Raw genomic sequence first — 24,577 nt, 5'->3', positions numbered from 1 at the left:
AGACTCCTGGATAGGTACATGGAGCTCAGAAAAATAGAGGGCTATGGGTAACACTTGGTAATTTCTCAGGTAGGGACATGTTCCGCACAGCTTTGTGGGCCGAAGGGCCTGTATTGTGCTGTAGGTTTTCTATGTGTCTAATGAAGTAGATATTGAGGATCTAGGATTCAGATTTATCATATGTACAAAATGTACAGTGGGATGTGTTGGTTGCGTTAACAACCAACAAGCTCAAGTTCATTTCGACGGTATATATGTACACCACCAAATGAAACTGTGTTCCTTCAGAGTCCATGGGTCCACAGGCTCTCTGCTGAATGCTACTGGTCCACGGCATCAAAAAAAAGGTTGGGATTCGAGAACCTTTTCTCCAGACCAAGGTGCATAACGCAGTACACAAAGCTCACACACAGCACATAACTTAGTATTTACCACAAATTAATTAACAAAATATATTCCAGAAGATTGATATTCAGCATAAGTTGCATTTATGACACAAGTTAAAAAGTGAACAGTATAATGCGACTGGCCTTTCATATGTGATGAGACCTTCACGGTGGCAGGGAGTTCAGTGGTGTTACAGTCTGCAGCAGGAAGCTGTTTCCCATCCTAACAGACCTTGTCCTGGACACCACCCTACGATGTGCTGGGGGGGCTGCCCACAAGTGTCGTCATGCATAGCATGCCCACAATGTTCAGCAGAACAACACATGCAGCACAAACAACAGCAGCAAAAACAAGCCCACTTTCCCATCTACCCACCCACTCACACACCAGGGACATGAATCGGAAGATGATTCACCAATCCAGTGCACATAAAACATTCCCGGACAAACTGGGAGGTGCAGCCTGCATTCAGAAAACAAATGGGCTCATTAAGGTTCTTCTTAGTTAATGCTTCCTCCAGTTTTGTCTAATCACAGAACAGATGGAGTCCACTGGTCCCATACCTGTGCGAAAATTATGCAACAGAACCTCAAGTGGGAAAAACTACACGATCCAGTATCACACATCAAAGTTGCTGGTGAACGCAGCAGGCCAGGCAGCATCTATAGGAAGAGGTACAGTCGATGTTTCGGGCCAAGACCCTTCGTCAGGACTAACTGAAAGAAGAGCTAGTAAGAGATTTGAAAATGGGAGGGGGAAGGGGGAGATCCAAAATGATAGGAGAAGACAGGAAGGCGAGGGATGGAGCCAAGAGCTGGACAGTTGATTGGCAAAAGGGATATGACAGGATCATGGGACAGGAGGCCCAGGGAGAAAGAAAAGGGGGAGGGGGAAGCCCAGAGGATGGGCAAGGGGTACAGTAAGACCCCCTCCAGTCTTCTCCTATCATTTCGAATCTCCCCCTCCCACTTTCAACACCTTATATTCCGTCTGGGTAGCCTCCAACCTGATGGCGTGAACATTGACTTCTCAAACTTCCGCTAATGCCCCACCTCCCCCTCGTACCCCATCTATTATTTATTTATATACACACACATTCTTTTTCTCTCTCTCCTTTTTCTCCCTCTGTCCCTCTCACTATACCCTTGCCCATCCTCTGGGCTTCCCCCCTCCCCCTTTTCTTTCTCCCTGGGCCTCCTGTCCCATGATCCTCTCATATCCCTTTTGCCAATCAACTGTCCAGCTCTTGGCTCCATCCCTCCCCCTCCTGTCTTCTCCTATCATTTTGGATCTCCCCCTCCTCCTTTCAAATCTCTTACTAGCTCTTCTTTCAGTTAGTCGTGATGAAGGGTCTCGGCCTGAAACGTCGACTGTACCTCTTCCAATAGATGCTGCCTGGCCTGCTGCGTTCACCGGCAACTTTTATGTGTGTTGCTTGAAATTCCAGCATCTGCAGATTTCCTTGTGTTTACGACCTAGTATCAATGCTTTGTAAAAGTACACATCAAGACTTGCCAATAATGACTGTACAGACAACATTCTCAAGCACGAAACGCCCTGGAATGTGCAAATCACCACAGTTCTTCCCAAACAGAACAATGTACATTTTATTTACCTCTAACCCACTGACTCCACCTATTGGAGTTGCATGAATGGAATTCACTACTGTGTGATACTGACATTGTCATTGTAATTTATCCAGAGAGAGAATAGTTGCAGAATGGCACACAGATTTCAGCATAAAGTGTTGAGAACGTGAAGAGGCAGAGGGGATACAGGGTTGGGAAGAGTATGGTCATGAACTTAGGTAAAAGGAATAAAGCCGTAGACTTCTTCCTCTCTGCCATCAAATTTCTGAATGGACATCGAACCCATGAACACTAACTACCGCGCTATTTTCCCCTCTTTTGCCACTATTTATTTAAAGTAACTTTTTAAGTATTATTTCTTACTGCAGCTTCCAGTTTTTATTACTATGTTTAGCAATGTACCACTACCACACAACAACAAATTTCACAATATAGGCCAGTGAAATTAAACCCGATTCTATTTTCTAAAATGGGGAGAAAATTCAAAAATCAGCAGTGCTGATAAACTTGGCAGTCCTTGTATATAATTACCTGAAAGTTAACTTGCAGGTTGAGTTGGTGGTAAAGGCGGCAATGTTAACATTCATTTTGGAGTGAGGGAATACAAGACCAAGGATGTAACGCTGAGGCTTAATAAGGTCGGACCACACTTGAGGGATTGTGAGCAGTTTTGGGCCCCTTATCTAAGAAAGGATGTGCTGGCATCGGGGAGGGTCCAGAGAAGGTTCACAAGAATAATCTCAGGAATGAAAGAGGTAATGTACGAGGAGTGTTTGATGGCTTAGGGGTTGTACTCACTGGAGTTTAGGAGAGTGAAGGGGCGGGGGGGATCTCATTGAAACTTATTGAATATTGAAAGGCCTACATAGAGTGGACATGGAGAGGATGTTTCCAATAGTGGGAGTCAAGGACAAGAGGGCACAGACTCAGAATACAAGGACACTCCTTTAGAACAGAAATGAGCAGGGATTTCTATAGCCACGTGCATTACTCTTTATTCAGACTATTTAGTCCTCTGTATCAACTCTACAAGTCAACAAAATCATGGTTCATCTTTGGCCTTTTCCACACCAACCTAACAGCAAGGATTCCATTAAGATCTTAAATCTATGAAACTTATCTTGTAGGCTCTTAACAACTGAACTTCCACAGCCTTCTTTGATAATTTCCAAAAATTCATTGTCATATAAGAAATTCCTGCTATTTGAATGGATGATTTCCCATTGGCTTGTGATTGTGACCTTTAATTCCAGATGCCGCAGCTAAGGGCAGGTTCAACTCAGCAATAACCACATCAAACACTTGATGATTCTGTACACTTTCATGAAAGCACTGCCTGAATTCTTCTAGTTTCATGAGATCATAGGTCTGACTATTTAACCTTACAAGAAGCTTGTGTTGTTCTTGGAATCAATGTGGTAAACTAATGCCACATTCACTAAGGAGGACATAAATAATCTTCCAGAAATAGTAGGGGACAGAGGGTCCAGTGAGATGGAGGAACTGAGCGAAATACATGTTAGTAGGGAAGTGGTGTTAGGTAAATTGAAGGGATTGAAGGCAGATAAATCCCCAAGGCCAGATGGTCTGCATCCTAGAGTGCTTAAGGAAGTAGCCCAAGAAATAGTGGATGCATTAGTGATAATTTTTCAAAACTCGTTAGATTCTGGTCTAGTTCCTGAGGATTGGAGGGTGGCTAATGTAACCCCACTTTTTAAAAAAGGAGGGAGAGAGAAACCGGGGAATTATAGACCGGTTAGCCTAACGTCAGTGGTGGGGAAACTGCTGGAGTCAGTTATCAAAGATGTGATAACAGCACATTTGGAAAGCGGTGAAATCATCAGACAAAGTCAGCATGGATTTGTGAAAGGAAAATCATGTCTGACTAATCTCATAGAATTTTTTGAGGATGTAACTAGTAGAGTGGATAGGGGAGAACCAGTGGATGTGGTATATTTGGATTTTCAAAAGGCTTTTGACAAGGTCCCACACAGGAGATTAGTGTGCAAACTTAAAGCACACGGTATTGGGGGTAAGGAATTGATGTGGATAGAGAATTGGTTAGCAGACAGGAAGCAAAGAGTGGAAATAAACGGGACCTTTTCAGAATGGCAGGTGGTGACTAGTGGGGTACCGCAAGGTTCAGTGCTGGGACCCCAGTTGTTTACAATATATATTAATGACTTGGATGAGGGAATTAAATGCAGCATCTCCAAGTTTGCGGATGACACGAAGCTGGGTGGCAGTGTTAGCTGTGAGGAGGATGCTAAGAGGATGCAGAGTGACTTGGATAGGTTGGGTGAGTGGGCAAACTCATGGCAGATGCAATTTAATGTGGATAAATGTGAAGTTATCCACTTTGGTGGCAATAATAGGAAAACAGATTATTATCTGAATGGTGGCCGATTAGGAAAAGGGGAGGTGCAACGAGACCTGGGTGTCATTATACACCAGTCATTGAAAGTGGGCATGCAGGTACAGCAGGAAGAGAAAAAGGCGAATGGTATGCTGGTATTTATAGCAAGAGGGTTCGAGTACAGGAGCAGGGAGGTACTACTGCAGTTGTACAAGGCCTTGGTGAGACCACACCTGGAGTATTGTGTGCAGTTTTGGTCCCCTAATCTGAGGAAAGACATCCTTGCCATAGAGGGAGTACAAAGAAGGTTTACCAGATTGATTACTGGGATGGCAGGACTTTCATATGAAGAAAGACTGGATGAACTGGGCTTGCACTCGTTGGAATTTAGAAGATTGAGGGGGGATCTGATTGAAACGTATAAAATCCTGAAGGGATTGGACAGGCTAGATGCAGGAAGATTGTTCCCGATGTTGGGGAAGTCCAGAACGAGGGGTCACAGTTTGAGGATAAAGGGGAAGCCTTTTAGGACCGAGATTAGGAAAAACTTCTTCACACAGAGAGTGGTGAATCCGTGGAATTCTCTGCCACAGGAAACAGTTGAGGCCAGTTCATTGGCTATATTTAAGAGGGAGTTAGATATGGCCCTTGTGGCTACGGGGATCAGGGGGTATGGAGGGAAGACTGGGGCAGGGTTCTGAGTTGGATGATCAGCCATGATCATAATAAACGGTGGTGCAGGCTCGAAGGGCCGAATGGCCTACTCCTGCACCTATTTTCTATGTTTCTATGCTCATTTATTTTTAGGTTGGGAGATGAGGTCTGCACACATCATTTCAGCTGCAGTTTCAGTATATTCAGGGTGATTCAGTTCATTGCTTATAAGACCATAAGATATAGGAGTGGATTCGGGCCATTTGGCCCATCTAATCTGCTATGCTATTCCATCACGGCTGATTTACTTTCTCTCTCAACCCCATTTCCCCACCTTCTCCCCATAATCTTTGATGTCCTGATTAATCTAGAACCTATCAACCTTTGCCTTAAATATACCCAATGAACTGGCCTGCATAGTCTGTGGTAATGATTTCTGCAGGTTCACCAGTTCCAGCTCAAAAAATTCCTCCTCCTCATCTCTGTTCTTAAAGGGCATCCTTCTAGGTGTGCCCTCTAGTCCTAGACTCTCCCACTATAAGAAACATCCTCTCCACAGACATCATCGAGGTCCTTCAACAGTCGATAGTTTTCAGTGACATCCTCCCCCGTCATGTTTCTAAAATCCAATGAGTGCAGGCCCACCATCAAACACTCCTCATACATTAACCCTTTTATTCCCGAGATCATTCTCATGAACCCCCTCTGGATCCTCCCCAATGCCAGCACATCCTTTCTTAGATAAGGGGCTCAAAACTGCAAATGGTACTTCAAATGTGGCCTGACCAATGCCTTATAAAGCCTCAGCATTACATCCATTGCTTTCATATTCTAAATTCTGATAAGGACAACAATGGATGAAATTTCAGAAATTCAAAGGCTATTTGCAACAGGGCTCCATTTTAGGAGCACAGTTTTTCCAAAGCATTTCTCAGATAGCTCAGATTTGTACCTCGGGGCCACAAGGAAGAAATCAGCACATGCTAGAGAGCGATTGCATGGTTGATGGCAAAGAAGAAAGTGATAGAATCCAGCAAGGAATTAAGTTGATTGGTTAAACAAGTATAAAAGTCTGAAAGTTATTCAGCCAACACACACAAAATACCGGAGGCCATGGACTGACATGTCAGAATGGGAAGTGGAATTAAAATGGGTGGCCACTGGGAGTTCCCACTTTTTCTGGTGGACAGAGCACAGCTGTTCAGTGAAGCGGTCACCCTGTCGGGTCTCACTGACATATAGGAGACCTCCTCTACTGTCATGATGAGGCCATGCTCAGGTTGGAAGAGCAACAACTTATATTCCATCTAGGTAGCCTCCAACCTGATAGCATGAAAATCGATTTTGAACTTCTGGTAATGCCTCCCCCCCAACTTCACCATTCCCCATTTCCTTTTCCCTCTCTCACAACTCATCTCCTTACCTGCCCATCATCTCCCTCTGGTGCTCTCACTTTTCTTTCTTCCACAGCCTTCTGCCCTCTCCTATCAGACTCCCCCTTCTCCAGCCCTGTATCTCTTTCACCAATCAACTTGCCAGCTCCTTACTTCACCCCTCCCTCCACCTTCTAACTCTTCACTCCTCATCTTTCTCCCCCTCCAGTCCTGCTGAAGGGTCTCAGCCTGAAACGTCGACTGTTTACTCTTTTCCATAGATGCTGCCTGGCCTGCCGAGTTCCTCCAGCATTGTGTGTGTGTTGCTCGGGTGGAATGGGGCTGGCTTTGCTGCCATTCTCTGCTGTTCCGCAGAGTATTGTGACCCGTGCGAAATTAGCATCAGACTGTGTGGCGACACTTATAAGTGCCCCCCTGCCCCCAGTACATCCTCGGGTTGCATTCGTTGTTAACAGAAATGACACATTTCACTGTATGTTTCAATGTACGTGATAAATAAATGAATCTTAACCTGAGGAGAGTTGATGAACTGATACATGCAGAGGATATTAGCATGCAAGAGCAGACTCTCTCGCCCCCAAGAACGGTTATAAAGGCACACTGGTTAATTGTCCTCACAGACTGAGGCATTGAGTAATAGAGCCAGGGGTTTAAAGTTTAAGGTAAATTTATTTTCAAAGTAGGCAAATGTCTACTTTTTAATGTTGGAACTGTATAAAACATACATTAGATTACAATAAAGGGAGATTGGCTCGATATGTCTCGTATATATTGAAACATGTGGTTTGCACTGAACCAAATCAGCAAGGTTTGCGCTGAACAGCCTACAAGTGTGGCCACACTCCCATTGCCAGCATAACATGCCCACAAATTACAAACGCTAACCCACATCTTTGGAATGTGGGAAGGAACAGAAGCATCCAGAGGAAATGCACTGGGAGGGAATGTACAAACTCCTCACAATAAACGGCCAGAATCAAACTCAGATATTACACACGATGCGGTAAAGCGATTGTGCTAACCACTCCGCCATCCCACCACCCTAAAATTGCAGCACAACATCACAGCTTGAGGGGAGATGTAGCAGACCTCACTGACTGGGCTGCAGACACTGTGACAAATAGACTGCACAGGCATGTCAGGGACACTGACCAGGTGGGTGTCCTTCCCACCCTCTCCCCACCTTCTTTATAGGGCCTCTGTCCCTTCCCTCCAGTCCTGACAAAGGGTTCTGGCCTGAAACATTGACTGATCGTTTCCACGGATGCTGCCCGACCTGCTGAGTTCCTCCAGTGTGTTGTGAGTGTTGCTCTGACCCCAGCATCTGCAGAGTATTTTGTGTTTACACTAACTAGGTCAGTATTTACTAATCATTACTGGCTGCTCCTGTACATAGAATATAGAACAGTATAATACAGGAACAGGCCCTTCGGCCCACAATGCTGTGCCAAATCAGTTAAATTAGTAATCAAACGAACAGCTAAACCTATCCTTTCTTCAAACACTATGTCCCTATTCCTTCCATCTCCCTCACATTCATGCGCCTATCTAAATGTCTCTTAAAAGTCTCTAATCTGTCCGCCTCTCCCACTACCCTAAACACCACATTCCAGGCACCCATCACTCTCTGTAAAATAAAAATGTCCCCACATCTCATTTGGTCTTACCCCCTCTCACCTTAAATACCCTCTGGTATTGGACATTTCAACAGATAAAGAAAGATACTGTCAGTCTACTCTATTCATGCCTCTCACGATCTTATAAACCACTAACAGATCTCCCCTCGTGAAGGAACAGTGAATGCAAACAGCAATTAATCAAGCAGGCAGCGCAGGGTATCAGCTAGTCGAGTTTCTGCCTCTCGGGACCAAATAGCAGGATTCAATGCTGAACTCAGCTGCCGTCTCGGAAGGCCTTGCATATTCTTACTGTGACCCCTGTGACCTCTGCTGCTCCAGATTCCTCTCACATCCTAAAAACATGCAGGTTAACTGGGCACTGTAAATTGCCCCTATTGGTAAAATCTGGAAACCGTTAACAAGCCCAGCAAATTATAGACCAGTGAGTCCTACCTCAGGGGTTGGCAATTTGATGGAGAAGATCCTGACAGGCAGGATTTATGAACATTTGGAGAGGCATAGTATGATTAGGAATGGTCAGCATGGCTTTGTCAAAGGCAGGTCCTGCCTTAGGAGTGTAGGTGCTCGGCGAAGCTGCCTCCTAATCTATGTCGGGTCTCACCGATATACAGGAGGCCATACCAGGAGCACCGGATACAGTAGATGACCCCAACAGACTCACAGGTGAATTGTCAACTCACCTGGGAGGACTGCCTGGGGCCCCTGAATGGTAGAGAGGGGGGAGGTTAGGAGCAAGTGTCACACTTGTTCCGCTTGCAAGGATAAGAGATAGAAGGGAGATCAGTGAGAAGGGACGAATAGGCAAGGGAGTCGTGTGGAAAGCAGAAAAGCAGGAAGTGTGGGGGAGGGAAAGATGTGCTTGGTGGTGGGATCCTGTTGGAGATGGACGTTATGGAGAATTACATGTTGGATGTGAAGGCTGGTGGGGTGGTAGTTGAGGACAAGAGAAACCCTATCCCTGGAGGGGTAGCGGGGGGATGGAGTGAAGGCAGATGCATGCAAAATGGATGAGATGTAGTTGAGGGCAGCATTGATTTTGGAGGAAGGGAAGACCCTTTCTTTGAAGGAGGATGACGTCTCCTTCATTCTGGAATGAAAAGCCTCATCCTGAGAGCAAATGTGGCACAGACGGAGGAATTGAGAGAAGTGGGTGACATTTTTACAAGTGACAGAGTGGGAAGAGGACTCTCTCCCTCTGGCTATCCATCCCATATAATGATGATGGTTCCTTTCAGTCAGTGTGTGGGATTTGATATGTGCGTCCTGGAGTGACTGTACAGGCCGATCCTTGGCAGGCTCTGCTTGCCACATACTTGGCAGGTGAGGCCTGGAGGGGCAGCAGGGCAGAAGCTCTGTTGTGGAGCTTCCTGTGCCTTTCCTCTGTTGCCTCGTTGAGCTTGTTCTCAGCAGCGTCCACACCTTTTCTGATGGCGTTCCTCCGCTGTGAGCAATCTTGAGCCAGATCCTCCCATGTTGATGGGGCAATGTCAGCTTTCTTGAGGCTCTCCTGTACCGTAGTCACTGGCCTCCTCATTTTCGGGTACCACTGGACAGTTGGCCGTACAAGATGTCCTTGGGCAGTCTTCTGTCAGGCATTCTGACAACATGTCCTGCCCAGTGCAGTTGGGCTGACATCAGCAAGGTTGAAACTGCTGGTATTCTGGCTCGAGAGAGGACCTCGGTATTGGAGACCTTGTCTCGCCAGGTGATCTTCATCAGAGAACGTAGGTGACACTGCTGTAGTTGGTCAAGCTGGCGTAAGTGTCTCTGACATGGGCACCATATCTCACATCTGTATAACAAGGTTGATATGACAACAGCCTTGTGTACCTTGCACTTCGTGGCCAACCTGATGCTCTGTGACCAAACTCGATCTTTCAGCTGACCAAAGGCAAAGCAGGCTTTTCTGGTTCTTGACTCAATCTCTACATCCAGAGAAGCTGAGGATGTTATTATGCTTCCCAGGTAGCAAAACTTATTGACAGCATTGAGACGAGTGTCATCAATGAGGACACTTGGTTCTTCGTAGCTTGAGCCAGGAGCCGGTTGGTACAAAACTTCCGTCTTTTTCAGGCTGATTGTCAGTCCGAAGCTTTTGGCTGCACTGGTAAAGTGATTGGTGATCTCCTGTAAGTCTTCGAGAGAGTGGGCAACCAGTGCACAGTCATCAGCAGACTGTAGCTCATGCACCACAATGTCCCTGACTTTTGTTTTTGCTCTCAATCTTATGAGGTTGAGGAGCCTGCCATCAGCCCTCGTTTGTAGGAAGACCCCTGACTTCAGGTCTGATGTGGCATCCTGAAGAACAGCAGCGAAGAATAGTACAAACAGAGTAGGAGCCAGAACACAGCCCTCTTTTACACCGTTTCTGATGGAAAATGGATCCAGGTAACAGCAAGAGTCAGTGGGTTTATAATAGACATCAGTGAATAAGCTGTCTACAGAGACAGGGAGATAGATCGAAAAAGGGGAGGGAGGTGTTGGAAATGGACCAGGTAAATTTGAGCACATGGTGGAAGTTGGAGGCAAAGTTGATGAAGTCGACAAGCTCTGCATGGGTGCAGGAAGCAGCACAAATGCAATCACTGATGTAGTGTAGGAAAAGTGGGGCAATGACACCACTGTAGGCTTGGAACATAGAATGTTCCACATAGCCGACAAAAAGGCAGGCATAGCCGAGACCCATGTCTACACTTTTTGTTTGAAGGAAGTGGCAGGAGCCAAATGAGAAATTATTGAGACGAGGACAAGATCAAAGGCAGAGAAGAGTGGTGGAGGGGAACTGATTAGGGATAGTGTTCAGAAAGAAACGGAGAGATTTGAGGCCTTTCTGGTGGTGGATGGGGGACTGGACATCCATAGGAAAACTCAGATGAGGACCAGGGAACTTGAAATCATTGAGTGGATCCAGAGCATGTGAAGTGTCATGGACGTAGGGTAGAAGGGACTGAGCCAGGAGGGATAAAACTGAGTCAAGGTGTGAGTTCAGTGGGGCAGGAACAAGCAGAAACAATGAGTCTACCTGGACAGGCAGGTTCGTGGATCTTGGGTAGGAGGTAGAAACAGGAGGTGCAGGGTGTAGGAAATATGAGGTTAGTGGCAGTGGAAGGGAGATCCTTTTTTGGGTCATTTGTTGTTTGGCACAGTAGTATAGTACAAGACATGAAAACTATGACAACAAGAAATATACAAAAGATAAATAAATAGTGTGAAAGAGCAAAATAGTGAGGTCATGGTCAAGAAATCTGATGGTAGAGGGGAAGAAGCTGGTCCTAAAATGTTGAGGGTGTGAGGTATTGGAAGGGAATGGCATTTTCAATGAGACAAAGTTTGGAGGCAGATCACAAAGGATGAGGAGAGATTTTTGTCCGTAATTAATAGGGTTGTTAAGGCATTGTCATTCTTTAGTTGAAGGATTGAGCTCATGAGCCACGAAGTAATGCATTGACTCTATAAAACAGAACATACCTGGGAGTATTTTATATTTAGTTCTGCTTGCCTCATTATAAGAGCGTGTGGAAGATCTCAAGAGGATGCCTGGACTAGAGGGCATGTCTTAGGAGGAAAGGTTGAACGAGCTACAGCTTTTGCCTTTGGAGGGAAGGAGGATGAGAGTTGACTTGATGAAGGTGTACAGGGTGTTAAGAGCCATAGATTGAGTGGACAGCCAGAGACAATTTCTCAGGGTGGAAATGGCTTATACGAGGCAAACTTTTAAGGTGATGAGGGAAGTATGGGGGACGGGGGGGTGGTGATGTCAGAGGCAAGTTTCTTTTTAAACAGAGAATGGTGGGTGCATAGAACAGGGGTGGTGGTCGAGGTAGGTATATTAGGGGCGCTTAAGAAATTCATAGATAAACATATGATAATGGAAAGATGGAGTGCTATGTAGGATGGAAGGATTAGATTGACCTTAGAGTGGAGTACTGTGCAAAAGTCTTAGGCACATCTATATAGCAAGGGTAACTAGCACAGGACTGTACTTGCCAATGTGGAGCAGACAGCGGATTTGTTAATCTGGCAGTAGCAAAGGACGTTGGGAATGATGCAGGTGGAGGGTGTGGGACAGGTGGCAGAGTAGTCATCCTAGGGATGGTGGGTTGGGTGTAGACGAACCTAGCCCTGAGACACCAGGCAAGGTCACTTGATTTGAAACAATTGGTTTATTGATCATTACAGAATGTCACTCTGGCACTTCCTGCTCCCTCCCCTCTCCCTTCCACTTTTCCCAACCATGATTTCCCTCTCACTGTCCCAGACATCCCACCCTGCAAAAACTCATTTCAGGGAGGTAGCACCATCAGTTTGCGGGAGACTCCCGGAACTTCCAGGAGAGGTCTGCAATAGAGTAGCTCCTCAGCAACTAACCAGCTAGTTTAAATAACTTTAGCTATGCTAATGAACGAATGACACCTGTTAAACTCAACTCAACATGTCTTTTACAGTCTTAACGCACCATGGGCAATAGAAAAGTCACTGTTGCAAACAGTGCAGTGAGCAACACTGTCATTATTTTTGACCCCTATTAGGCAGGGGTACACTTTATTATAGACTGGGGTGACGTACGTTTTATATTTTCTTTTTTTGGAACACTCTGCCTTGGCGATCTCTCTCTTGCTCACTCACTCTCTTTCTCGCTCGCTCTCAAAAAAAAATCGATTTCTGGGATATTGTATATAATTTGCGGGCATTAGGGAGCCATTATCAATATGCGGGAGAATGCCAGAATTTCCGGGAGAGGTGGGATGTCTGCTGTCCCCTTCCCACCCTTGGTCCACAACAGACACCCAACTATTGAGCAGATCTCCGTGCCGTAGAAAAGCAGCATCCAATCCTCACCACGCAGACCTTGCTATGGCCTTGCTCTTTCCTCGCTGCTGCCATCAGGTGGAAGGTACAGGTGCTTCAGGACTCACACAATCAGGTTTAGGAAAAGTTACTAACCCTCAACCAACAGGCTCTTGAACAAATGGGGATAACTACACTCATTCGGTTTCTGCTCTCACCTTAAGGTCTCTATCTTATTTCATGCTCTCGTTATTTATTACTATTTCAGAATCAGGTTTATTAAGACTGGCATGTGTCATGAAATTTGTTAACTTAGCAGCAGCAGTTCAATGCAATACATAATATAGATGAAGAAGAAGAAAAAATAATAAGTAAATCAATTACAGTATACATATAATGAATAGATTAAAAATCATGCAAAAAGCAGAAACAATATATATTTTAAAAAGTGAGGTAGTTTTCACGGATTCAATGTCCATTTAGGAATCAGATGGCAGAGGGGAAGGAGCTGTTCCTGAATCGCTGAGTGTGTGCCTTCAGGCTTCTGTACCTCCTACCTGATGGTAACAGTGAGAAAAGGGCATGCCCTGGGTGCTGGAGGTCCTTAATAATGGACACTGCCTTTCTGAGACACCGCTCCTTGAAGATGTCCTGGGTACTTTGTAGACTAGTACCCTAGATGGAGCTGACTAAATTTACAATCCTCTGTAGTTTCTTTCGGTCCCATGCAGTAGCCCCCCCCCCCCCGCACCCACCATACCAGACAGTGACGCAGCCTGTCAGAATGCTCTCCATGATATATCTGTGTAAATTTTTGAGTGTATTTGTTAATATGCCAAATCTCTTCAAACTCCTACTGAAGTATAGATGCTGTCTTGCCTTCTCTATAACTACATTGATATGTTGGGACCAGGTTAGGTCCTCGGAGATCTTAACACCCAGGAACTTGAAACTGCTCACTCTCTTCACTTCTGATCCCTCTGTGAGGATTGGTATGTGTTCCTTCTTCTTACCCTTCCTGAAGTCCACAATCAGCTCTTTCGTCTTACTGACATTGAGTGCAAAGTTGTTGTTCTGACACCACTCCACTAGTCTAGCTATAGTTGATGAACAGCATCCTGACATAGGTATTTGTACTGTCCAGGTGGTCTGAGGCTGTGTGAAGAGCCATTGAGATTGCATCTGCCATTGACCTATTGTGGCAATAGGCAAATTGCAGTGGGTTCAGGTCCTTGCTGAGGCAGGAGTTATCAGAATCAGGTTTATCAGCACTCATATGTGTCACGAAACTTATCTTGTTTTTGCAGCAGAACAGTGCAATACATAAAATTACTACAGCACAGTGCCTAGCTATATGCATGTGCCAAAGACCTTTACATATATAAGGGGTTTCTTCTTGTATGTTACTGCGTATATTAATCAAAATGGCTTCTTTGTTATGTTAAATGCTGAGGAAGTTCTCTAGCTAGCAGTTTGTTTGGGTTACATTATTTGATAATAGAGCAAATTAACCAATGGGTGTCCATGTTATTCTTTCTTGGGGTGATATGCTGTGTCATAGGGCTGGGAAACGGGGGTTTTGGCGGGGAGTTGGAGGAGAGACCGGGAGGATGACGGACGTGCTGGGAGTTCTCTGGTCGATCACCGGGTGGTCCCGAGCTGCGAGTCGAGGGGGTCAGAGTGGATTGCAGGGGGAAGAAAGAAGACCCCGAGCTCCAACTGTGTGCATGAAGAAATTGAACTTTGATAAGTCTGGCGCCTTTTTCATGCCCTTTTGTATTGTACCTCTATTAGTCTCATAGTCCTAGTAAGATTTATAAAGTGCAATTTGTAAAACGTACATTGTGTGCTGGCTGATGATTGATGTTTGAAGCTGAGTCAGGTGGCATTTGCACAGCAACCAACGTAACCGGGAGACAAGGTTGGGCTGCGGACGGGGTTTCTCCTAGACAGATACGAGCGTTACACATAGTACTATACAGTACGTTAAAAGGTTAGCACAATTTTGTGGGCTGAAGAGCCTGTACTATGCTGTGATGTTCCACATGTTCTATATCTTTGCTCCCATCATGTTGTGCCTCTTTAGTGACTCTCATGAGAATTCTTTTGGTACAGAGTTTGTATCAAAAGACCAGACATGAGAAACACACACACACACATAGGCTTGGGGAAGACAGACAAGCATTTCAGAGGGTTTAACACATTCAAGGGACGTGGAAAGAAACTGACCTTGGCAAATAAGTCTTGTTTTTCTAGGAAATGACAAGTAAAAAGAGGTTGTTTTCTTTCCCCATGTAGAAAAGTGATTAAATAAATGGTTGCAGATCAGCGATCGTCAGTTGAAGAAGCACATTTATTTCCATTTTAAAGTCATTTAACTTTTGCAGTTGAATTTGAAGAAAATCATCTCTGGATTACTCCTGCAGTAACATAACCACAATGTAAACTGGCATTCCAGACACAGGTAACTGCAGACTCAACAAACTTGCCAACTCCTAATGAACTCTGAAATTCAGTCACAAAACTCCATTCAAATTTGCCAACTACTACATAGCCAAGTTTATGGTGTGTAAGGGAAGGTCAATTAGTCACATGCTGGTCAGGGTCGGGATACACCCTCTGCAGTTAGAACAAAGTTAAAAATGTCAACTGTTTAGTCCCCTCGACAGATGCTGCTTGTCTTGCTGAGTTTGTTTATTATTTTTATTTAGAGATACAGCACGGTAACAGGCCCCTCTGGCCCAATGAGCTCACTCAGCCCAAATGTATGCATCCATGTGGCTAATTAACCTATCAACCCGGATGTGGGAGGAAACCAGAGCCCCCGGAGGAAATCCGCACAGTCACACGGAGAAGGTACAAACTCCTCACAGACAATGGCAGGCATTGAACCCGGGCTGCTAGCACTACACCAGCATACTGCCCCAGCATTTGAGAGTCCCTCCAGCATTTTGTATGTGCAGACATCCCACCCTGCAAAAACTAATTTCAGGGAGGTAGCACCATCAATTTGCGGGAGACTCCTGGAACTTCCGGAAGAGGTGGGTGGTCTGTATGTGTTGCTTAGAGAGAATGGGGAACATTCAAAATGGTGTCAAATTCTCGGCCATCACTGCAGGATCTGGAACTAGAGGGCACAATTTCAGTGGCAGGTGGGGAATACAAGCATTTTTCCCCCTCCGATTATCCCCTAGGGCACCACATTAGCTTAGTGATTATATAATGCTTCACAGTACCAGCAGCCAGGGCTCAATTCCCACTGCTGTCTGTAAGGAGTTTGCATGTTCTCCCCGTGACTGCGTGGGTTTCCTCCAAGTGCTCCTGTCTCCTCCCACAGTCCAAAGTCATACTGGTTGGATAGGTTAATGCTCATTGTAAATTGTCCCGTGATTAGGCGACGGTTAAGTTGGGGGAGTGCTGGGCAGTGCAGCTTGAGGGGCCCAGAAAGGCCTCTTCCATGCTGCACCTCAATAAATAAATGACTCTTTGGAATTCACTGTCACAGAAGTGTCCAAGTTAGAACACTAAGATTGTTCAAGGCATAACTTTTATCTTTTTTACATTCAGAGATACCACGTGGAATACGCCCTTCGGGCCCAACAAGCCATACTACCCAGCAACCCACCTACTTAATTTCCTGCTGAAGGGTCTCGGCCAGAAACGTCGACTGTACTCTTTTCTGTAGATGCTCCCCGGCTTGCTGAGTTCCTCCAGCATTTTGTGTGCGTTGCTTGGAATTCCAGCATCTGCAGATTTTCTCTTGTTTGTCACCCACTTAATCTACAGTGACCAATTATCCTACTAACCAGAACATCTTTGCACTGTGAGAGGAAGCAGAGGAAGCCCACGTGGTCACAGGGAGAACGGGCAAACTCTACACAGATGGCACCGGAAATGAACACCGGCACGCTGTGTAGTAATAGCATCATACGACCAGTTATGCCAGTGTGGTGCATCCCGCCCCACCACAGCAATGGGTTAACATGGGTTACGGTAAATAGGATAGTTGATGGAGAAATTGAGGTTTACCCAAGACCCACTTATCCCATGTCCCTTATAAAGCTCACCTCCAATATTACACTTATGCCCTCTTGATTTTGGCACCTACTATACTTGCGGTGAAAAAAAATGTTTTCATACCTGTACCAGGTCACCCTTCAAGCTCCTACATACCAGCTAATAAAGTCCTGGTCTATGCAACTTCTCCTTGTTAGTCACATCCCCCAATCCCCAACTCCAGGTAGTATGCTGGTAAATCATTCCTGCACTCTTTCTAATTTAGAGACATTTTTTCCTATAACAGGGTGATCAAAATTGCACAGAATACTCCAAGAGGAGTAAAATGACTCAAACTTATTTAGTTATCACATGTATAGTGAAATGTGTCATTTGCATTAACAACCAACACAACCCAAGGGTGTTGGGCAAAGCCCATAGGTGTTGCCACACATTCCAGTGGCAACTTAGCATAGTCATAGTCATACTTTATTGATCCCGGGGGAAATTGGTTTTCGTTACAGTTGCACCATAAATAATAAATAGTAATAGAACCATAAATAGTTAAATAGTAATATGTAAATTATGCCAGTAAATTATGAAATAAGTCCAGGACCAGCCTATTGGCACAGGGTGTCTGACCCTCCAAGCATGCCTGCCGGCTTCAGCAGACCAATCATAAGACCGTAAGACATAGGAGCAGAATTAGGCCATCTGGTCCATCAAGACTGCTCAGCCTTTCAATCATGGCTGATCTTTTATTTCCCCTCCTCCTCAACCCCAAGTTCCCATCCTTCTCTCTGTAACCTTTGATGCCATGTCCAATCATGAACCTATCAGTCCCTGCCTTAAATACACCCAACGACCTGGCCTCTGCAGCTGCATCCAGCAGCAAATTCACCACCCTCTAGCTAAAGAAATTTCTCCGCATCTCTGTTTTGAAAAGGCGCCCCTCTATCCTGAGGATGTGCCCTCTTATCCTAGACTCTCTCACCATGGGAAACATCCTTTGCACATCTACTCTGTCTAGGCCTTTCAACATTTGAATGGTTTCAATGAGATTCCCCCCCCCCACCATCCAAGCAACAGGAAAACAAGCTGCTTCCCACCCTCACACGCACACACGAACAGTCCTCCAACAGCAAGACAGGCTGCCTCCAGGTCCCCGACCTCCAGTCCTTAACCAGGACTCTTAGACGTAGGGCCAGGGAGTTAAAATAGGGTCACAGTCCCAAACACTGGTTCAAAGACAGGGGGTGAAAAATAGATTTTAAGTAACGGCCAAAACACACCGTAGGGGGAATGAGTGTTTTAAAAAGGGTGAGATTAGTGACCTAAACTGATTACCAGCAAGGGTAGGGATAGAGGATGGGAGTCAATCAGGGTTGCAGATACCATAGAGCAGGTGTTCCCAACCTTTTTTAATGCCAAGGACCCCTACCATTAACCCCTGGGAACCCCTGTCCTAGAGGGGGTAAAAACTGTACTTACAGCAAATACAATGGAATATGACCAAACATGAGCTGGATCAGCAAAATGGCCTCATTTTGTACCACAATGCCACACTTTGTTAGGGTATCATTCAAGATCTTTTATTTATGTGCATGTTTACAGTCTATTCAATACTATCAAAGCAGTCAAGCACCTCAGCTCCATCCATAAAAGCAGAATTTCCCAGTGGCCAACCATTTCAATTGCTATCCCCAATCCTGTTCCAGCAAGTCAGTCATCGGCCTTCTCCTCTGCCTTGAAGAGGCCACTCTCGGGTTGGAGGAGCAACACCTCATACTCCGTTTTAGTAGTCTCCAACCTAATGGCATGAACATCATCTCTCCAACATTTTCCCCTCCCCCTTTCCTCTTCTTTATTTCCCCACTCTGGTCTCTTACCTCTTCTCCTCACCTGCCTCTCACCTCCCTCTGGTACCCCTCCTCCTTCCCTTTCTCCCATGATCCACCCTCGCTGATTCCTTTTTTTCCAGCCCTTTACCTTTTCCACCAATCACCCCCCCCCCTCCAGTTTCTTTCTTCATCCTCCTCCCCCACCCACCTAGCTTCATTAACACCGGCCTGCTTGTCCTCCTTCTCCTTCCCCTCCCCCCCCAAAAAAAATTCGTATTCTGCCTTTTTTCCCTTTCCTTTCCAGTCCAGAAGAAGGGTCTCGGTCCGAAAAGTGGACTGTTTATTTACTTCCACAGACGCTGCCTGACCTGAGTTCCTCAAGCTTTATCTCGATTTACTGTTGTATTTCATGAAATCTGTGAGATGTAATAGAGAAATGAGGGCGCGGTAAGGGGGGTATGCATGAAACCCTACAGTTCGATGCATTTCTTCACACCAGATTACAACCCTTCAAAAGCTATTGAGCAAAGCCAATGTCTTATTTTAAAAAAAAGCACATTCACCAACAATAAACACTCTGCCGAGATATCCAGAAGAACCAACACGGAGACTGATTAACTCTTGGGGACGAGAATTTGTTGCATAAGTATCTCACCAACGCCCACAGTTATATTTCGAGTAATATTAAAACTCTGCGTATCTCGCGGGAGGCTAAACCCCAAATTTTACATATCAGACCCAACATGGGACAGGCATTCGCGAGGAGGAATTGGGAAGCCTGCAGCAACGTCGTCTGCAGTTCAGAGGGAGATCCTTCCGAAGTATTAACGCTCAAAGAAAATACTTTCTAGACGCACAACTCATGAGGAAAACCTTACCTTCGATCTTCGCAAAGACAAACGCCAGTCCGATGAATAGGATGCTTCTTAAGCGCAACATAGTTTCCCGAAGTTTGGTCTAACAGGGTAAGTTTTTGCTCTTTCGAATCAGCAGCTTTTAAACTACTTTCCTCAGTAAAAGGCGCTAAACTGCGACACTTTTATCACGGATTAACTGGGCACAAAAATCTCTCACACTTTCTGCGTAAAAAACAACTATTAATAGAGCAACTTGTTGCGTGCCTCCAACTGAGAGGAGGTTCCGCCCGAGAGTGAGTCACTAGCCTGTGCTGATCGATGTGACTGACAGCGCAGCTGTCCAATAACAATCTCCATCTCTATGTTAGCATGCGGGGGCAGGGTGGCATGGAGGCGGGGTCTCTGCCGCCTTCTCCTCCGCCCGCTAACAACCAAGTCCCACCCTGTTTGCTGTGGATTCGTTTCTTCTGCCTGGCTCTTTGCTGAGAAGATGCTTGAAAGTGGGACGCGGACCCAAGGAGCAAACTGCATCGGCAAGTGATCGAAATCCCCATCTGATGAAACCAAAGTACAGTATAGATACCACACAGCTTGTTCAATCATGCAATTCACTCCATCTGCCCATCAAATTCAAGGTAAATTTATAATTAAAATATAGTAATGTTACCATATACTTCCTTGAAATTCATTTTCTTGAAGGCATTTACGGAGAAAAATACAGTAAAATTTGTGAGGGAAAAGATGTACATAAACAGGTAAAAACACTGGATTCTGCAGATGCTGGAAATCTTTTGCAATACACACAAAATACTGGAGGAACTCAAGTCAGGCAGTGTCCATGAACGGAATATACCGTTTTTGTTAAAATCCGATACCCTTCATCAGGACTCATAAAGACTAACAACCAACCAATGTGCACAAAAAGACAACTGTGGAAATTAAAAAATATATATATTACTGAGGAGGTGAGTCATAAAAAGTCCTTGAAAGTGAGTCAGAGAGGATCAGTTCAAAAGTAGTAGTGAGTGAAGTTATCCATGCTGTTTCAGAAGCCTAATGGTTGTAGGGTAATAACTGTTCCTGAACCTGGTGGTGAGAGTCCTGAGGGCTCTGAACCTCCTGCCCAATAGTAGTAGCGAAAAGAAGGCATGGCCTGGATGGGAGAGACTTTGATGATGGATGCTGCTTTCTTGTAAGTGTATTCAATGGTGGGGAGGGCTTATACTTGGCCCTGTAACCCTTAAACTCCTCACACAAGTCAGTATATTTTACCTAAGAGAAGGTTGTGACTTCTCACCTTACTGCACGTTCCACTTTTGCGTTGTAACAGCAATGATTGTCTAAAATCCATCATTAGGCTTAATACTACAAATTAACCACTGGAAAGGCAAAATGAGACATTGGAGGTCTTTTGCAATATACACAAAATGCTGGAGGAGCTCAACATGTCAGGCAGCATCTATGGACGGGAAGGCAGAAGCAGACACTCCCTAGCTATTAAACCCATTTTCATACAGAGAGTCGTCGTGGCTATCCCTCGAGGTTGAAGATGATGGTCTCCGTTCTGTTGATCTACTTATGGGCTCTCAAGTGGCTTATGAGTCCAATCAGCAGGCCAGGCAGCATCTCTAGGAAGAGGTTTGGTACCTCCTCCTAGAGATGCTGCCTGGCCTGCTGCGTTCACCAGCAACTTTGATGTGTGTTGCTTGAATTTCCAGCATCTGCAGAATTCCTCGTGTTTATGAGTCCAATCTTGGCTTTGAAAGTTCTTCCATATTCTGGACAGGTAGTTCCAGATGGCAGATCGGGCTATGGTTGTTGCAGTCTCTCTTTCAATTTTCTTCTCTTTTCTTCTAATTCTGCACATCTGTTGGCTTCGAAAGTTGCTGTTCCTTCTCGGATGACGGCTTGCCAGAGTTTCCTGTTCTTGGCATTAGTTTCCCAATTGTTGATGTCGATGTTGCATTTCTTCATGTTGGCTTTTAAGACATCTTTGAATCTCTTCTGTTGTCCGCCTCTTTTACGTTTGCCTTCTTTAAGCTGGGAGTAGTGAGTGGTAGATAAATGGAATAAGCTATCAGAGTAGGTGTTAGAGGTGGGTACAATTACAACTTCAACCACCACTACTCCAAATGATTCTGTGACCTACAGGCTCACTTTCAAGGACTTTTTATACTTCATTTCCAGCATAATTTTTTATTTGCAAAGCTTTTTTCCTTTTGCACATTGGTTGTTTGTTGGTCTCGAGTTCAAGTTCAAATTTATTGTCATCTGACTGTACGTACAGTATATAGCCAAACAAAACAATGTTCCCCCTTTGGACCACAGTGCACCCATAAAACATATCACACACTGTACATAAAACAAAAGTATTACCACAAATAAATTAATATAATATAATTCAGAATGGATGTACAGCACAGTACAGGTAAACAGTAAACAGTTCAGTGACCAATCTTTGTCTGTATATATGTAGTTTTTCATAAATCTAGTGTATTTATTTTTCCTGTGTAAATTCCTGTAGTACAGTGATTTTCAGCATAGTATATAATAACATAAGAAATAGGAGCAGAAATATGTCATCTGGCCCGTTGAGCCTGCCCCGCCTCTCAATAAGATCATGGCTGATCTGGCCACGGACCAGATACCTGCACCTCCACCTACCTGCCTTTTCCCCATAACCCTTAATTCTCCTACTATGCAAAAATCTATCCAACTTTGTCTTAAATATACTTGCTGAGGTAGCCTCCACTGCTTCATTGGAGAATTCCACAGATTCACCACTCTCTGGGAAAACCAGTTCCTCTTCAGCTCCATCCTAAATCTTCTCCCCCAAATCTTGAGGCTATGCCCCCTAGCTTTGGTCTCACCTACCAGTGGAAGCAACTTTCCTGCCTCTATCTTATCTACCCCTTTCATAATTTTATATGTTTCTCTAAGATCTCCTCTCATTCTTCTGTATTCCAGCGAGTGCAGTCCCAGGCTACTCAAACTCTCCTCATAACCTAACCCCCTCATCTCTGGAATCAACCTGGTGAATCTCCTCTGCACCACCTCCAAAGCCAGTATATTCTCCCTCAAGTAAGGAGATCAGAACCGCACACAGTACCCCAGGTACAGCCTCGCTGGTACCCTGTACATTTGCAGCATAACCTCCCTGTCCTTAAATTCAATATCTCTAGCAATGAAGGCCAATGTTCCATTTGCCTTCTTGATAGCCTGCTGCACCTGCAAACTAACCTTTTGTGATCCACGTGCAAGCACTCCCAAGTCCCTCTGCATAGCAGCATGCCACAATCTTTTACCATTTAGATAATAATCTAATAATCTTCCATTCTTACTTCCAAAGTGATAACATATTTGTGCTTTGCAGATAAATCTACTTTGAACTTTGAACTTGGAACAAGGGGAGGAAAGTTTTGAGACTGGCTCGGGAAGGCACCTTGGACGAGTTGGGCCAAAGGGCCTATTTTAGTTCAGTATAACTGTATAATGCTGTAGCTTTCTTTCAAAGAGCAAATCCCCAATAACCATGATACACCACAACACAGATGCTGTTTGTCACATACACCATTTCAAATACTAGACCATTACATCAACTTTTCCACGGCTGCTTGCTCAGTATTGGCCCTTGACTCTAATTGTGTCCCAATTATTCTTTGTGATTTACTAAGGCAGATGGTGTTGGTATTGGAATTGGCTTATTCTTGTCACATGTACCAAGACATGGTATTTTCATGCCTGTCTTGCATACTGTTCATACAGGTGAAATCATTACACAGTGCATTGGGATAGAACACAATACAAAATAACAGTGCTGAATGAAGTGTAGAATTGACAGAAAATAGTGCAGTGGAGATAAACAATAAAGTGCAAGATCATAATGAGGCAGACTGTGAGGTCAAGAACGCGTACTATCATAAAAGAAGTCCATTCAAGAGTCTGATAACAGCGGATTAAGAACTGCTGTTGAGCCCGTTGGTCGGTGCTTTCAGGCTTTTGTATCTTCTGTCCAACGGGAGAGGCGAGAAGAGGGGATGTCCAGGGTGGGTGGGATCTTTGATTATGCTGGCTGCTTCACTGAGGCAGTGAGAAGTGTAGACAGAGTCCATGGAGGGGAGGTTAGTTTCTGTTATGTGCTGAGCTGTATCCACAACTCTCTTGTAAGTCTCTCATGAACAGACACATGGCAGCTTATGCTAAAGCAATAACGTAAGGCCTCCAACCTGATGGCACGAACATTAATTTCTCTAACTTCTGTTAACACCCCTCCTCCCCTTCTTACCCCACCCCTAATTAATTAATTAATTATTTTTTCTCTCTCTTTCCCTCACAATAACTCCATAAGACCATAAGACAAAGGAGCAGAAGTAGGCCATTGGCCCATCGAGTCTGCTCCGCCATTTTACCATAATAGAAGTCCATTCAAGAGTCCGATAACAGCGGAGTAAGAACTGTCCTTGAGCCTTGCCTGTTCTCCATCTTTGTCTGGTGCTCTCTTCCCACTTTCTTTCTTCCAAGGCCTTCCGTCCCATGATACTCCCCCTTCTTCAGCCGATCAACTTTCCAGCTCTTGGCTTCATCCCTCCCCCTCTTGTCTTCTCCTATCATTTCGGGTCTCCCCCTCCCACTTTCAAATCTCTTACTATCTCTTCTTCAGTTAGTCCTGATGAAGGGTCTCGGCCCGAAACGTCGACTGTACTTCTTCCTACAGATTGCTGCCTGGCCTGCTGCGTTCCACCAGCATTCTGTGTGTGTTGCTTGCAATAATGTATGGAATGTCAATGGACAGAATAAATTACAATTAGATAGTAGTGGATTATGTAACGGGAAAGATTTTGAATAATGTACGTCAACATAGGGAAGCATATGGTCATCCTCTGCACACTTGAAAGACTTTGTAGCTAAGCACAGCTCCATTGCCATATGACACCACTGTTGTTGGATGAATAACAGGCAGTGATTTAGTCAGCGTAGAGGAGCAAGAAACCTGGCCGAGCAGTGCAAGAGCAACTACCTCTCGCTCAACATCAGTAAAACTAAAGAGCTGATTGTTGACTTCACGAAGGGTAAGG

General features: G+C 44.9%; 1 protein-coding gene across 2 annotated transcripts in view; it reads right to left on the bottom strand.

Moving 5' to 3' along the window:
* Nucleotides 1-19,788, bottom strand: part of LOC134349094 (CD99 antigen-like protein 2) — an 81,707-nt gene extending 61,919 nt beyond the window's left edge. For both annotated transcript variants that reach the window (XM_063052963.1, XM_063052964.1), the window contains exon 1: nt 19,524-19,788. In XM_063052963.1, the coding sequence (XP_062909033.1) occupies nt 19,524-19,584 (61 nt within the window). In that variant the 5' untranslated portion in view covers nt 19,585-19,788. The remainder of the gene's footprint in view (nt 1-19,523) is intronic.
* Nucleotides 19,789-24,577: the final 4,789 nt, after the last annotated feature.

Source organism: Mobula hypostoma, chromosome 7 (assembly GCF_963921235.1).
Source record: "Mobula hypostoma chromosome 7, sMobHyp1.1, whole genome shotgun sequence".
Taxonomy (NCBI): domain Eukaryota; kingdom Metazoa; phylum Chordata; class Chondrichthyes; order Myliobatiformes; family Myliobatidae; genus Mobula; species Mobula hypostoma.
This window is presented reverse-complemented; position numbering and strand designations above follow the sequence as displayed.